We start from the raw sequence: 17,001 nt of genomic DNA on the forward strand, positions 1-17,001 counted from the left end.
TAGTTTTCAGGGGGAGCTGTGGGAGATGGTGCTGGTGTTGTGCTTGATAAATTCTGGCTGTAGCACAGGCAGTGTCGACAGCAGCAATTTTCCTCCTCTGGCCTAAGGAACTGTGGTCCAGCACTGAGATGGATGCACAAAAATGCAAAGTCATCTGTGCTTCCTGGCCAGGTAACAACAGTGAGGTGCAGGGAAATGTCATCTGTTACTGTTTAACAGGAATTTCCATCGTTAGCACTGCACTTCTGCTCCACTGCTACCCTGCTGGTGCCCATCAGTAAAACATAGCTTTATGCCATTTTATTTACTTGGTTTTTAATTCTCTCTTGCTTCAATTACACGCAGATGGAACCTACATGATCTTGAAGGCCACCATTGATGTCCAATGCTCTGGAAGCAAAAAGTCTTTAAGAAGCAAAATACAGGAGTTTTTCAGCAGTTCTTTATTTATAATGTAGGCTTAAGCAATCATTACAATGTAGAAGGGAGACACACTTACAGCAATTATTTATACCAGTTTAGAACAAAAAACTGCACAGGGAGAGGTCAACTCTCAGTACAAACTAGCAACTAAACCACAATAATTTACCATTAGAAACAATTTATTTTTCAGCTGTGACACTGCTTTTACAATATGCAAAAACACAAACAATAGAACTATCCAAAGTGTTTTGTCACATTCTTTCTACATTGAATTTGGCAACATTTTATATTAAATTTTACTGATTATACTAACGTTTAAGAACTAAACAAGTGAAAAGCTGTACTTGGGTACAGTTACATCCATTTATTTCAAAGGTTTAAATAACACTTTTAACTATTGAGATTATCTCCTAACAGTTTTTGTTTACGCAAAAACCATCTCAAAGCCTCATTTGCACAATGCATCAGCTACTGTATCAAGATTGGTGGGCTACACCACAGGCACTACTGTTTATTATATTCTGTAATAAGGAGCTTGTTTTTCAAAGAAAGGAAGGTTTAATATTTTCTAAGAATCATGCTTTTTTTTTTTTGCTTTTAAGCCATAACAAAAAAAAAAGTTTAGCAAGCACAGCAGTGTAAAATGTCATATAGAACACAGTGACTACACAGTTACTAGAAGTTTCACATCCAATGCAGTTATGTATTAAAGCATAAGAGGTCATGTAGGCAAGTCTAGAGCCAACAGAAATCTGCAGTGTGTGGTGGAAACCAGCCCCTTACGTGTGTTATTTGGTGCATTTTGGAACAATCCTGGATCCGCGAGTCTGGTGTCCCTCCACATGTGGGTGGGCAGACAACATCCTTCTGGATTGCCTTGACTGGAACACGTGTCATGCCAAGGGGTCTGCACATTTCTGTCAGCTTTAGGAGACTGGTATTGCAGCAATAACTTACTTTTATTTTAAGGAAAAAATCCAACTCTTAATGATTCTATCAATAGCGTTCCAAAAAACATTACTTAAAAGTACAAAAAAAGAGATTACAGTGGTCAGACTCCCGGTATTATCAAAAAGCCAGTATCACCCCCCACCCCCCACCCCTGAACCCTTTTATTTTCGGTATTTAAGAAAAGCCAATCAACTGCCATTTAAAAGAAGTTAAGAAAAACAAGCCCCTGTATTGGAAAGAAACATTCGCAGTTTATTAGATCACAAGCTGGTTTCACCTGTCAAATTTTTAAGTGTTTTCTCAAAATAGTTGGGCTTTCTAAGGTGCCCAGCCTGCTGGGCACAGTCAGAAAAAGGCATTTTGATAACATTTAAGAACTCCCTGCTTGCATTTTACAAATGTTTTCACATTTTTAACTGCCTTAAGCCTGTTGTCCTTGTTTGTATTCAGCGGAAGGATGAGTGGAACAAAACGTGAAGATGGAAGAACCAAGCCTACACAGTTAAGGCTGCATGCATGTGACTGAGAGTTGCTGCTGTGCAGTCAAAAAAGAAATGTGGAAAAACTCAGTTTTTAGAACACCCTACAGAAACAAAACACTGCAATCCAATATGGCTTATTCTGATGCATTTACCATGAAGCTACTAGTAATTCATCCTACTAGGCTACTTTTGTGCAACAGCATCTGCTATTTTGATGGCATCTCCCTCCCCCACTACCCCCCAATAACTCTACCAACTGCAGGTTTCTTCCTTGCATTATATATTGCTTTATTGTCAATTTTTATTCCTGCTTTTCAAACTTTTTTAAATACTTAAATGACGATCCGTTCCATATAGTTTGACTTAAACTGTAATAAGTCCCATTGTTCTATTTTTTAACCTCACTATTACAAGGCGCTCTACAAAAGCTTGCAAAAAAGCCAAATTTTCATTAAATTCATTTGCTGAAGTTAACTACTCGACAATTTTTTTTTCTTCTATGATTTAAAACTTTACAAAGAGAGTTATAAAAAAGGTAAATGGGATTTGGCACCTTCAGAAAAAATTAAAAGTGTAACTTAGATCAAAAAAATGCAGAAACAAAATCATTGATATTTACAAATTAAAACACCACTGAAGATTATGTCTTACTATGCTCTTTCATTTGTTTTCTCTTTTAGAGTACTTTCAGACCGTCTGTTACCGAGTATCTTAAAAAAATCACTGATTACAGATTGGAATGGATAGAGACAGATTCGTTTTCTCACAGTTCCTCCTCGGCGTTCAGTAGTCTGGCAGCTTCTCCTCTCCTAGGAAATACGAGGCGCCGAGCGATCATTCGTGGTCGTCTTCTTCAGCTTGACGCCGCGCCGGATGGCGTTGAGCATATCCTCCCCCTGCGGGGCATCGCCGGGGCTCAGCTCGCCGGGCTCCAGCTCCGCGGGCCCCGCGGGCGCCAGGCTGCCGACCCCATCGCGCTCGCCCTCCTCGCCCTCGGGCACCGCCTGCCTCTGCTCCTCGGCGGCGCCCGCTCTCTGGCCCGACGCCGGAGGGTTGACAGCTGCCTGCCCGCTCCACGAGGGCACGCTGGTGACAGCCTGCCCGCCCTCTCCCGCTGCTGGAGACTCCAGGCTTTGCTCGGGGCACTCTTCTGTCCCAGCGAGGGCACCGGGCAGCCCCCCCGGGATATCGGGGACAGTTGGCGTTTTGACGGGGATCACCGGTGTCTTGATGGGAATGGGGCCTCCGCCGATGGTGCCGCGCCGGACCGAGGGCTTGGTGGAGGGCGTCCGTCGGATGGTGGCGACGCCGGGGGTGGCCATGACCGGTCCCAGCGTGGTTGGCAGACCTGCGGTGGAAGCAGGACGCTTGGTTTGAAACATTCTGCGATAGGACTGGCTAATGTCACTGTTTCTTGGGATGGTGGAAGATTTGTCAAACTCCTGTTGTTCTGCCTCCTGGTCACCACTCACAGAGAAATAATCATAATCTGAAACTGATGCCAAAAGACAGAGTTAGGATCAAGCTGGAGCAGACAGCTGAGTCGCGTCAGTAAGTCTGAAGTACGGACAGGTAGCTAAAAAAGCCTGGAGTCAGTAAGAATGAAAGGAGTTTCCACCTTTAGAAGGAAGAAAGTCCAAGGTTCTGTGACCAAGATTTGATGCCTGAAGGCATCACAGCAGATCAGTCCTACAGCTGCAGGGGCCCCGTGGCTCTTGTGAAAGAGAACGAGCTCCATATTTGTCACCAACATGAAGATACCAAAACCTACAAGCCACGTGCCACCACTTGTAGATAGAAATACTTGAAAAACCTACTTTAGATTAGGCAAGTGGGTTCAGGGGACTGTGTACCAGTGATTTTAGCAGCAAATTTGTTTATTTTGCAAAAGTAAATCCCAGCTGTCAGCTCTGAAAACTCAGCCTCAGCTTTAATAATTGCACTGGGTTCCTTCCTCTCCACATAAGTGCTGAGGAAACAAGGCTTGGCAAACACCAAGTCTGGTCTCTCTCAGCTTGCTGTTGTTCTGAAACAGGGTACAAAGCCCAACAATTTACTGCAGCTTTCTAGCTATGCCTAAGTCTCCAATGGAGTCTTTTTCCAATTACAACATTTCTACCTAGGCAGGAAAATAAAAGGTCACAAAGGGAAACCAAGAGCAGATTGAGGACAGCAAAGCTCATGAGTGTGCATTTGCTGAGACAATAGCTCAGAAAGGACCTAAGAAGTATTGGATGCAATACCAGTGTCATTTACAATTCCAGGAGCCTCTTTAAATTGGTGGCATCCTTAGGCTGAAACTCACTGAAGTGGTGCACAAGAAAATACAATTGTTCAGTACACTATTCAGTAGTGCAGGTTTCTGTATAGTTAATAAATCCAGGCTGCATTCCAAGCTGGAAAAATCTTCCTAACAGCAATGCCAGCCTTCTTCCCCAGCTGCCTACAAAGCCAGCAAGGGATAGCTGCTCCTTGCACCAGGGGGTGAGTGTGTGATGGCCAGGGTGGGAATGCTCTAGAAAGGAACATCTCCTGAATGGGTACCTTGAGATGGGATCGTGTCCTCTGAACAGCACGGAGTTGTTGTCTGGGTGCTGTAGCCACTGGAGCACTGCAAGGAATCCCGACTGCTCCTCTGGGTGTCCAACTGCAGCCCCCTGGACAGAGCAAGTGCCAGCTCCTCACAGGCCTCCATCTCCTCACCCTGCTGCTTACACACAGGAGAGAGACTCATTACACCTGGAAGGGTCAGTCACCTTCACCCACTTTTAGCTAGCTCTCCTCCCCACAGGAGCTTGTCACCATCATAATCCAGCAGGACTGAGCCCAGCCATTAGCTTGGCCATGGGAACAGATGCTTCTTTGGAGTACATTGCTCTATGAAAGTCAGTGCCCAACAGCGCATTCCCTCCTGCCTGCATGGTTCCCACCGACTACACCGGCACCACTTCCCAGACAAACACAACATAAAGCCAGCATGGCCATTTCCTTTAGACCAAAGAGGGTATGTGAAATGAGAGCTTCACCCTTGTGGCAGCTGACACCGTCATGCTCCGAGGTCTCTGTGGCTCCTCGGGGGCGGCGGGGGCTCCGCTGGGAGCGGCTCCGTTGGCGTCGGGCTCGCGCTTGTCCTTGCGGCGCTGCAGCGTGTTCACCACGGGCTGATCGTACGGGCCCGGCTTGGCCCAGTCCTGGGGAAAGCAGCTCGTTAGGGACAGCCTCCATCAGGAACTGTGCTAAATCACAGGCAAAACTATGCAACAGGGCAATCTTAATGCAACAGATTGTGTGTCAAACTGGATATGCCTTTCTGAATAAGGTGAGGAATTAATTTTGAGGATATTAAAAATCCTCATTTATTAAACCTATTTCCTTTATTAAAAGGAATCTAAATTTCCCATTCTACCTAAATGTTCTTCTGTGAAGGTATTTAACATTTTGATACTGTAGTTTTATCTAAATGCATTTCCATGGTGTCAAAGCCTACATTTTCAGAATTTCGAGCACAAAAATCACTGTCACACAGCAGAAGATACAGATAAATGTCCAATCAGTGATGAAACTGTTCCAGGTATACACAGGTTCTAGTATTACATGCTGTTACAGATGTCTTCAGTTCTGAAAAATTAGGCTTGAACAGATTTTTCATACACATTAGTGGAGCAAGTTACTGTGAGTTATCTCTCACTTTACTTACTAACTGAAATCTAGTTTATAACGATAGTCTGTACTGAACAAAGACTAACCTCACTCTGAATTACTGGTGCTAAATTTGAAACAGAAATTCCTCAGGCCATGAGGTCTGTATTCACTTGGGGCTCTATTAAGCAAAGTCCTGAGGGTGTCCAGAACCCACACGCTGCGCACAAAGAGCTTGACTGATCCAGGCCCTGTGCTGGCATGCAGAACCAGTGCTAAGCAGCAGCACCCCCAACACCAGCTGCTCCAGGGGCAATCCCAATCCTAAAAGTTTTCCTTCACTGAGACAAAGGCTGCTTTAAAAATGGAAGGAACAACTAGTGCATGAGAATGGGCCCCAAACCCTCCCAGCTGCCTGCTGGGCAGCCTCCCACAGCCTTCTGATGGACAATTAATGATGGACCAAGACCACACTGCGGGCTTTTTGAGGTGTCTCAGTCCAAGAAACCAGAAGTGCAAGGCTGCTGAACTGACAGACCTCCTTGGACAGACAGGTATTGGTTTTGTTAACTCATGTGAAACTCTGCTTTGCCTTCACAGCTGTGTCTCTGCTCTCATAGTGTTTTGTTGTGAAAGAGATTGGCAAAGAGCTTCTAGCAGAGACACAACAAATGACCCTGAAGCCCCAGCACCACTGTGGCCACCCTGGATGTATCCCAACAGTCTCCAGCTGCTGGAAAGAGAGTAGGGGCATCTGTAACAAGTTATGTCAATTTAGATGTATATACATGGGTCCTGTGGTGCATATGCAGTATTACACAACCATCCACAGGCACTTAAAATCTGCACAGTGACTGATGACTGCACATCAGCCCTGCTGAGGATCCAGAGCAACAGACAAGAGACCTTCCCCCTTTGCTCTAGGGCAGAGTCTCCCAGGGGAACCACCTGGCAGGGATGAACTTTCAGGCTCTAGCAGAGCAGACATGTTTTGATGCCAAGTAAAATCCCTGCAGATCCAGCTGGAGCAACTGAGAGAAGATACTGCACTCTTTTTTGGTGGTCTCCCCAAGAGAGCAAAATGAGCTAGCTGGGTGAGCACATCCAGACTGTGACAATAAAGCTTCAGTCACCACTTGGGTTTACCTGGTGCTGAGCACCTTCTTAAACCACTCCAGCTGGATCTAGGAGAGTGAGCCTGCCTACAGCCACAGGGAGAACATCAGGCTGTCCAATGTATGGTCCCACTGAAACAACTGCATGCCCTTCCCTGCTCAAGTGAGCATTTTGACCATGATAAATAAACTTTTTTCCTCCCCTAAATAGAGCCCAGGTGTTTTCACCAATGTTTCAGAGCTAAATTATTCCTTCCTACCTAGATGTTGTCAGCTTTGGTATGTTTCAGTTGGTGCCAGAATGCACAAGGTCATTCAGAAATACCCACAACCAGATTTTAGGTGTGATTTTCACCATGCAGTGCCCATTCAGAGTGATACCAAAGAGAGCAAATCACCCAGGAATTACACGGACCGAAAGGGAGCAACAACTGCTGTGTGCATGCTGTTGGTATGAGGAGGTGAGGACTGCCACAACAAAAGGAACACAAACCTTCCAGCTAGGGATCTTAGATGATGGCAACATGCCTGGCCCAATGGTGTAATAATGAACGTAGTCTGGAAGGAGGGCTGAGGGAGCCCGAGTCCACGCGCGGGAGACAGGCGGGAAATGAGGGAAAGGACCTGCACCAACTGAAGCTACGGATGGGTCACTTGATAAACTACAGTGATAAAACCCATTAGACAACTGGAAATGAAACAAATAAAAAAAACAAAAACAGAGAAATTAATATAAACAGGATGAACACGAAAATACACTGTGACTGATGTTCTAGGGAGAAAATATCTGTATCTTAAAACAAAAGAAAGGAAATTCTTCAATTTGCTGCAAATAAAAACCAGAAAATTGATACAATGTTTGTGAAAAGTGAGATCACCTGAAAACTGTTATCTATAACAAATTTCAGGCATCAATCTAGCGGTCATTGTCTCCAGGCTGAGCAGCTTTTCCTTCTGTCCATGAAAGCAGCACACTGTGAAAAAGCCTTTGCAATTTAGGTACCCTGCAGACTCTGGACATAGAAAAAGAACTTTTCCAATCCTGAAGTCATTTGCATTGGTGGTATTTAGTCTGTAGTGTAGCTGGACAGAGAGGAAAAGCATAAAGCCTTCAAACATGACATGTTCTGGCTGTGTGATGATATGAAAGAACAAAACAACAAAAACCAACAGCAAGGATTTACCAGATGAGAAAGGAGACTGCTATCACTTCCTCCCCCAATTTAGAGTGTATCCCATGTAATTTATTCCAACCATGTCTATTTTGATTTCCTTTTTGGTAAAAAAAAAAAACAACCAATAATCAGTGTAAAGTATGCTACCTAATGGGAGAGATGGGAGAAGCCACAAACAGCACAACCTGGGCAAGGTGCTTTTGGTCAGGCAACCAGCTGGATTTGGACAGCATTCCACAATCTCTTTGAGTAGAAAAGCTGGAAAATGACCTTCTCTTAGAAAACGACCTCTGTAAAATGCCCAATTTGTAGCTTCTCCCAGTAGCTAGTTCAAAGGCAATTGTGGTTTTTATTCAAACATATTGACATCTAAGGGAGCGTGCAGCAGTTCCTGGTCTCATCCCCACAAAGAGGAATCCTGGCTGCATCCCATGCATGGAGGTTTTGTCAAAATGTTGCAGGGTTTGGATAACGAGCTAGTAGGTTTGTATGTCTTGGAGATGAAGTTTTTCACCTTATCTGTGGAGGCCCAAGCCCCCATGGTGGAGCCTGAGCTGACTGAGGTGGGGGAACTGCACTCGCTCACTGACTGGCAGGTTTCAGAGGCTTCTGAAGAGGCAGAGCTGGACGAGTTCTGCAGCATAAAACAGCACCGCAATGCAGGGAAAGGATACACAAGCCACCAGAAACGAAAAAAATCACAAACAAAAAGACAAAAAGCACATACACAGAGACACACAGGAGAGGGAAGGATGAGAGAAGCAAAGGGTTAGGATTTTAAAGATCAATTAGAAACTGCTCAAAACTATTGCTAATGTTCATGAAATCTATGAAAAAAAAAGAAGCCATTTGCTTAATGCGAGAACTTGCCACACTGCTTAGGAATGAGGGATTGAGGCAGAGACCTCAACTCCTCATTGCAATTTCAGCATCTCAATTCTGCTGCTGTCTCAGAGCAAGAAGCTGAGGGACCTGAGGGCACCTGTGGTCCAAACATGCAGTATACTGAGACAACTGATTTATACAGAAAAGCAGATCATCAGTAATTCAAAGACACAAAGTTTAGATTTAAAACATGGAGTAGCGAACATCACTTACATTCACAAGTTCTCATACATTCTGATCTGCAAAAGTGCTTGTGAAAAGCTCACCTGAGTTCAAGTATTATGGAACAGAGAAAGAAGTGATACTTACCAAAACTGGAGGTTTCCAAAGTGCATGACCTGTATGCATGTGCCTCTGCAGGTAGGATGCATACACCAAGAGCACTCTGACTCAAACCCTCCTGCCCAGCAGCCAGCAGGAAGGTACATGCACTCTGCTGAGGGCACAAGTGCTGGCATGTGCTTGCCACCTGCCTTCTCCCAACTGCTGAGGCAGAAAATACCAGGGACTTGGATGGAGAGTAAAGGAAAATGCAGGACACAAAATGTCCACTGAACACATCAAACATTTTGCTCCTACCTAGGAACTTCTCCAATTTTCAGTGCACACCTTTATGTACCTTTGCTGCTGTCAGACCTCTACAACAGCATCTAATTCAACTGCACAAAGGCCAAGGTGAATAACCACATGAACCATTTTACCAACTACAATGCTCTTCCACATCTCCCCCTCGGAAGTGGCATCCTGCTCTGCGGGGATGTGTGTCCAGGTCCAACCGAGAACTTGGACGTGGTCAGGAACACTGGCAGAGTTGTCAGGGTAGTACTGAGCTCTGTTCACTCTCAGAAATCCAACACTAGCAGAACCTATTCATCCTTTAGTAGCCAAGGACCTGTGAAACAAGTCTATAAAAGGTGTTTTATGACAGCAGAGAGAATGTGCTGCTGCATCCCGTTTGTGTAGAAAAGACAGCGATTTCAAGGAATGACATGTTGCAGAGGAAGGGAAATGTCACCTGAAGTAAAATTGCCCAGTTAAACTTAGATAAGATCTGGGGTGAGTTTGCAATAGAAGGACAGCTGGGTATGAGGCAGTGTAGGGGAGTAACTTCTCCTAAAACCCACAAGTTGTCTCACTGCTCACCAGGAGCTACAGATGGGTAATTACAGCCAGCACCTGGGTAGAAGGAAATGTAGGTGTCCCAGGATGGAACACTGTCACCATAAGGATTTTGGTGAAGGTTGCTGGGGCAGCTGATAAGTCAACACAGTATCAGGATCTTGAGCTTACTGGTAAACTGTGATTTAAGTGAAAGTTTGCAAAGGCTTCTAAAATTTTAAAAAGCATGTAGAGTGATGGAGTATTTTATAGAAATAACACTCATGCCACCCTATGCTGACACGAGATGATCTGAAGGTGACCTGTCAAATGTGCTTAGGTTGCAACTCTGCTCAGCTAACAAGGCTTGTATTCAAAGGGCAGGAAGAGTTGAGGTGAAGGTACAATCAGAGGGAACAGCAACAAATGACACATTGCTGTTAAGGACAGCAGTGAAGTAGTGTACCTGATGATGCAGTGGCATGATATTTAGTGGAACTTGTCACATTCTTGATTTAATGCAACTCCTTTTACAGGAAAAAAGCCTCTAAAAATAAGAATACTGATGAAGATGAGCTGCAGTTGACTCTGCCATCAGTCATAACCATGGACATGAGACTATTGCCTCTGTCCCTAGAGAAAAACACATTATAGAAAACTAGCTTTTACACTAAACTCCAGAATTCTGCCTGACATTCCAGGTACTTCAGCAAAAGAAGCTCTCAGGAGAATACTCACACCATTGTTATGGTTTAGCCAGGAAAAAAAAAAAACAAGACAGAAAAACAGAATTACAGAAAATACTTTCTGAAACCTCCTACTTATGGCCTGAATGACCCTCCAGGGTCTGCATGCTCTGCACATGGCAGGAGAGATAGGAGGGGTCTGAATGCCAAGCACAGCACCTCCCATGCTACCTTGTTTTCTACAGATGCCCCAGGGGTGACAAGTAAGAACTTGGGAATTTACATTTAATACACTATTAGTGTTCACAAGACAGAAATTTCACAAGGTTTTGGCATGTAACAGTAGAGGGAGCTAATAAATGAGGCTTATTACCAAAAAAGATGCATTATATAAGGTCAAAAATGCAGATTCTGAAGATGAAAAGTATGGGGGGAAAAGACTGGAATTGGTGAACTTATTTTTTTAATAAAATGACTCCTCCAAAATGAAAAAAAGATGACAAAAAGGACTCTCCCACTAATTCAGTGTGTCTGTTTTCAGCAAGAAAAGCTGGACAGAGGCTGAACCAAGATGCCATGGGGAAAACATCCCGGAAGCTGATGGAAATGCAAGAGGTGGTGGTACAGAAACAGGGTCTCCTCATCTTCAGAAACGTGCAAGGCACAGAGACAGGGAATCTCTGGTCTTGCTAAAAAAGGATTCCAGCAATGGAGAGGGAGGCAGAAGAATACTGAACTCCTAAAGGAAAAGCACAAGGAAAACATTGACTGGCAGCAGGTCAAAGGATGCTCGGGTCAGACTGGAGAGCCAGTCCTGAATGGCTCCAGCCAGGTGTGGGAAGGACAGACTTCCCTTCTTACCATAAAGTCCATGAGGGACTGAAAACAGAAACTGCACAACTGCTGCTTGGGCAAAGAGTCCCAGGCTTTGGAGTGCTTGTTCTAGATGAACAAGCCTTGGCACACCCTCTCCTGGGAGCACACACACAGGGCAGACCAATTTCTACTTCCCAGCCCATGGTGTGAGAAGTTTGACTATCAGACCTTTTTCACCTTGCTTTAGTAGACTCCTTTTTTAAAATGACTGTTTTGTTTGAATAATTTTTAAAATCAGTTCTTCCATTTTAGCTGTTTGTTTTTTTTTTCCCACAGCTGCAATAATGGCAGTTCTGCTCTGTTCTAAAATTATCTCTTCTGAGAAAAAGCTTAAAATTAACAGTTTAAAGCTAAAGCTTTATGGTCTGCAGTGACAAGCAGTGCCCCAAATGTACATTTGGACAAGTGTAGCTTGGTCTCTGGTTTCTCAGACGAGCCATGGATAGTGTCCCACTGCTTGGTGTGGTATGTATAAGTGCCAGCAGGGATATAAAAGAAAGATTTTCTGAGCTACTGGACTGTACAATTATATTTTCCATCTGCTGTCCTACTAACCTATAAAAGGACCATGGTTATCTTGGATTACTTGCATCCTTTGTTTGCTATGTTTTCCACTCAGACATGGCATTGCTTTCTTAACCCTCTCCTGTTCTCAAACAGGAGACAGAGATTCCTGGACAAGGGTTTCCCAGGAGACCAAATCCTAATGATGAGCATGGTCCAATGTCCCTCTAGAGCCAGTGGAAGATGGGCTCAGCTACTTTTAGAAAAGCTCTGGATACTGACTCAAGGTCACCTCCTGAATTTGTCTAATTTCCAGGAATCTGCCTCTACTGACTCTAGATAAATATCTCTGTATTCATCTTTCTAGTCAGGGACAAACTATTGTGAAGTAACTTAGAAAAGGAATTTTAGAAGAAACAAGTATCTGGTGATAAGTTACAGATGTGTTTCAGTTTCAACTTGATTTTTGGGTTTTGTTTTGTTTGTTTGCTTTTGATAGGTTTTTTTCTTCTGTTTTGGGATTTCTTTTAAGGTCTGATTTGGAAGCATTTCCTAATTTAAATGGAAAACTGAACAGCTGTAACAATATATTTCCCCTATTCTAACTTGCAGCTATTTCAAGCAATAGAATCTACTCAAAAGCAGGATCTTTCTAGCTTTATAACCTGTACATGCAGAAGCAACTTCACATTCAGTTTCCCTCCACTGTTTAGGGAAAGTGCTTTCCAGATCATTCTAACAGTAAAGACTTATCTCTCTGCTGTCTGACAGCGTATCAACATTTTTATCTTCATCTGCTTCTTTCTCTCCTTTTGCTTTCACCTCCGTGAAGTCACAAGGAGCCTGTAAAATCCAGCTGTGTAAGTGCTTCCCTACATGTTCACTTCAAATCCAGTGGATCCTCCTATTATCATGCCCTGCATCAAACATCACTATACTCCTATCACACCATGTGATCACAGACACTCCCAGGCCTCAGTTTGTCTACCACACAGGGCAAGGTGTGGGTTTAGCAGCAGCAGCCACATCCAATGCCCAGCCAGGAGCCACTCTGTGCTTCCAGCAGCTCTGCCAGAAGGGCTTTGTATGAGGTCACTGTGTGTCATGGGCAATGCTGGCCATGCCTGACCTTACACCTGGCATTTAAAGAAACTGTTCCACTCCAGAAAGAGACCTGTGATGCTTTTCCAGCTGTTCAGCTACACCCAAATGTACCCTTTTAATTAGGATTAAAGCCTTTTACAGTGACCTTCCCTCATGTACAGCCATGTGCTACAGGCTAACACTTTTACTCCCAGCAACTGCAGAGAGGTGCTCCTCACACACCAGTGAAAGAGCAGTCTGGTTTTGTAATTGCTCTTTTTCCTATCCTCTATGCTAAGTGTGATAACAGTAAACACTTACTACTCTTACTAACAACTACAGGCTGGAAAGCAATCTTCATTTTGTCAGACTTCTCTCCTCTGGTATGGTCTGTATCTTCTTTCAATCTCCAGTTACTCTTTGTTTGAGATTCCCACCAACTCCCCACCCCCCATCTGTGATTTTGAGGAAATTCAATTTAGTTTTCAGTGACGCTTGCCTAAAATATAGGTGAGCTTATATACATTATAGCTTCACAGAACTCATATATTCACATTCCTATAATATGGAATTATACATGGCCCCCTTCTACTTTTTTTTCTAAAACTCATCAAATGAAAAAGGGCTTTGTTGATCCAACATATGCCACAGCATGTACCTAGCAAACACCATCAAAGTGTCCACCTGCATGAAATATACAGCTTTTATTCTCCTTTGCTGGTTCCAGAGCTTGCTTTTCTGCCTCTCAGTGTCACTACTAGAAACAATGTCATCAGTGCTTGAGACAGAGCAGCAGCCTCCTCCCACCCAGCACCAAGCACAGCCCCAGGGAGATCTGTCAGTTGGTTAGAGACACACAACACGGGTGATGTTGCCCACTGAACAGCTCCTGCTCAGCTCACAGTCACCTGTCAGCACAACACACACAATTTACTTAGTGCTGAACATACAAAGCAAGACACTTAAGCAAAGATGAAGCAGCCAGGCAATGATCTGTTACCTTTTCCTCTGTGTAAAGGTAAACAGAACCAGAGACATACAGAGCACATACCTATTTGTTATACCAACACACTACACTTGTGACACTGCTGCAGCCTTCTACAGCTCATGAAAAGCTCAAGGGTTGCTTGGATCAGTTTGCAACCTTATGGAGAGTTTCTAAAATGAAGTGAAAGCATATGAACTTAGCTGGTGTAAATCAGCGTGACTCCCATCGACTTTCAGGATGTTCTGCCACCTAACACCAGCCTAAGTTCTCTCCTCTGTTTAACAGGGGAATTTGCAAAGAGAGGTGTTGGTTTTTTTCATGCTAAGAGCAATTGCAAATTTACATCCTTGTCTGCAAACACAGCATCATCATGTGGATTACTGCCCTTTTATGCAGGTGCAGTGGATACTATGAAAACCAAAGATGATGCTAGCATGTGTAACTGATGTATGTATCTTAAAAGTCAGCTTCCTTACCTTGTTACTATTCCAGTTTACTTTATTATTGCTCATTTACTTTTTTGCATTTCACTTAGGTTAGCCATAGCCAATCTAAACAAAACATTCATTTTATTAGTGTGCACAAAGTTCTTCAGGATGTCATCTATAAAAAAAAGCTGCTGTGTCCAGACTCGGGACAGAAGAGGTATCATTTGAAAAGAAAACATTTCTATTAAAATGAAAGAAGGAAATAAATTTTAAAACCATTGAGTTTCCCTTGAGAATGTGTTCCAAGCCTAAAAGAACCAGTGTTGTTTTGGATGATACTTTAAAAATTTCTCTAAGGGTACTACTTAGTAAATGTTCTGCAAAAGGCAAGGGTCTGTGTGCTATCAAAGGTGGTCTAGGGTGGTTTCCATGGGCAGGTGACACTTGATAACCACTAACATTTGCTGACTATGAGGATTAACACTCCCCAACCATGCCTATAACTACCTACTCCTCAACATGTAAAAAGGAGTGCAACTACATTTTTGAAGTAAAAGACAGTTTTTCTCCAGTGACCTCAGGGTGTATTAAAGTAATACTCAACAACAGGATACTAGGTCCTTTTCAGTTTGTAGGTAAATTTTCAATGGGATTTATAATGTGAGAAGGCAATTCAGCCTTGATTAAAAATATTACAGTTGCTGTGGGGTTTCTTAAAAAAAATCCTCAAAAAACAGCAAAGAAAATTCAGGTGCTGAAAGATACAGGCCACAGAGCATTGCAAATCTCTGCCTGCAGATGGCCAGTGAGTTTTTAGAGGAAGGATGCCATCAACAGAGTAGCAGCTTCCTTCTGCAGACCCAAAAATGCTCAGTTTGCTTATATTTGTAGGGAAATCCTCTCCATGTGACTGGCTTCAGGATAATATGAAGTTATAATCTGTGACTACACAAAAACTCATTTCTTATGAGTTCCATGAAGAATTAATAATACCTCCCATTTTCATGCAGAAACCTTATTTCTGCAAGGTTCTCAAGTGAGAGTCCAAAATTCAAGTCTATCCACAGAAATAGGTGTCATAAAAAATGGCAAAACAAATTCCATATGATAATGCTGGTAGCATTTAGAGTATCCCAGACCCATTGCAGAGGAGGAATTAAAGAAGTGTCTCTAATGCCAAAGGCACCAGCATCAGTACTATGGCTGTCAAAAGGATGTTCTGGCATCAATATTTGCCCATTAAACAACAAAGAGCCACCAGATATTAACCACTTGCAACCTGTGCAGGATATTAACTAGTAAATTCAGTGGGTAAAGTGAATATTATTCCCTCATATAAGGTGGGTCTTCTTGCTCTTGGTTGTCTGTATTTATCTCAAAGTTAGGCATCTAGGCTCCCTCCAGGACCAGAGGGAAAACTGTACAGCCCAAGAGCAACTCATCCCTTTTATGCCAAAGCAGCTTAAATCACTCCAGCTAGAGGCCCAACTTTTAGATAAACGAAATGCACTGAGACAACCCTTACCCTCAATGTTTAAACTGACTCCAGGTACCCCAAAACCACACCAGCTCCTTTTTCTGAAAGGTGAGCCAAGTTAGAGAGTCCAGCTCACACTCAGGTTTGTGTTCTCATGCTTGCACGTACCTGGTTAGGTGCTTCTGGTGGCATGGGGGATGGCGATTTGGACTGGAAAGCATCCTGGGACATGAATCCAGAATCATGGGAGGACACACTGGACAGCCTCATGGGTGCCTGCTGAGGCAGATTGGAGCTGCGATAGCGATAGTGTGAACTAGGTGAGTGCGAGTGCGAGCCACTGGAGCGGGAATCACTACTGTTAACGCTGTTCAGACTGCTGTGAGAGACAAAAGGAACACAGAAAGGAAAGGGGAGAGGAAAAGACACAAGGGTGGGGTGGGGAGAGACCCATATACAGTACAATTAACATTCCACATGTCTCTAGCAACAGGCAGCATAAACCGGAAAAGAAAAATGTTGACAAATTAAATATATATATATATATATGCACATATATATCAGTGAAGAACCATAAGCAGCTGCAGTATCCCTGGTGACCAGACAGAAAATGGCATTTTATCTTGAGTGTCATTCAAATGATCAAATCTTAACCACTCAGACTTCAAACTCAGGTTAGGGATGAAGGAATTGCTACATGTCCTCCCTGAGCATGGCACTTGCTCAGAACGAGTCTGCTGATGGTTCTCTCCTATTTCTGACTCACAGCTGGACCAGATTGTCAATGGCATTTCTAGCAGGGGGACCAAAGACACTGGAGTTCATCTAAAAGTCTGCCCCTGGGCATGCTGCTGCAGACAGCCAGCAGGACAGTGTGTGAGACTTCTGAAAGCACCACCAACCCCCCACACTTCAGAGTACCTGGGACACGTTTTGCTCACTTGAAGGCTTCCTACTAGATAAAACACAGGACAGCACATGGAGTGAAGCCAAGCCATTGGGTATGGAGCTTTAGTCAGTAACAAGGACAACCAGAGAATGAAACCCCAAAATTAATATCCATTAAAACAAACCACAGTGATTTTTCAAAGGAAGAGACTGATTTTTAATCCTCAGAATCCATACATGCCAGCCACAATGTGGGAGCTTGGGAATTTCCTGCTGGGGTGGCTGAGCAGGACTAGCAGGATG

The 17,001-nt window shown here is 43.6% G+C and overlaps 1 protein-coding gene across 16 annotated transcripts in view; it reads right to left on the bottom strand.

Annotated features, from left to right (window-relative positions):
• Window positions 1–420: 420 nt before the first annotated feature.
• Window positions 421–17,001, bottom strand: part of MTSS1 (MTSS I-BAR domain containing 1) — a 126,063-nt gene continuing 109,482 nt past the window's right edge. For 3 of the 16 annotated variants that reach the window (XM_077188801.1, XM_077188794.1, XM_077188813.1), the window contains 5 exons: window positions 15,979–16,189; window positions 7,104–7,298; window positions 4,883–5,047; window positions 4,401–4,563; window positions 421–3,351 (listed from right to left, as the gene is read on the bottom strand). In XM_077188801.1, coding sequence (XP_077044916.1) covers window positions 2,666–3,351; window positions 4,401–4,563; window positions 4,883–5,047; window positions 7,104–7,298; window positions 15,979–16,189 — 1,420 coding nt within the window. In that variant the 3' untranslated portion in view covers window positions 421–2,665. Of the gene's footprint in view, window positions 3,352–4,400; window positions 4,564–4,882; window positions 5,048–7,103; window positions 7,299–8,299; window positions 8,420–15,978; window positions 16,190–17,001 lie in introns of all 16 variants that reach the window. The other 13 variants (XM_077188817.1, XM_077188806.1, XM_077188851.1 and 10 more) reach the window with 8 other exon arrangements.

This window comes from Agelaius phoeniceus, chromosome 1, assembly GCF_051311805.1.
Source record: "Agelaius phoeniceus isolate bAgePho1 chromosome 1, bAgePho1.hap1, whole genome shotgun sequence".
Lineage (NCBI taxonomy): Eukaryota > Metazoa > Chordata > Aves > Passeriformes > Icteridae > Agelaius > Agelaius phoeniceus.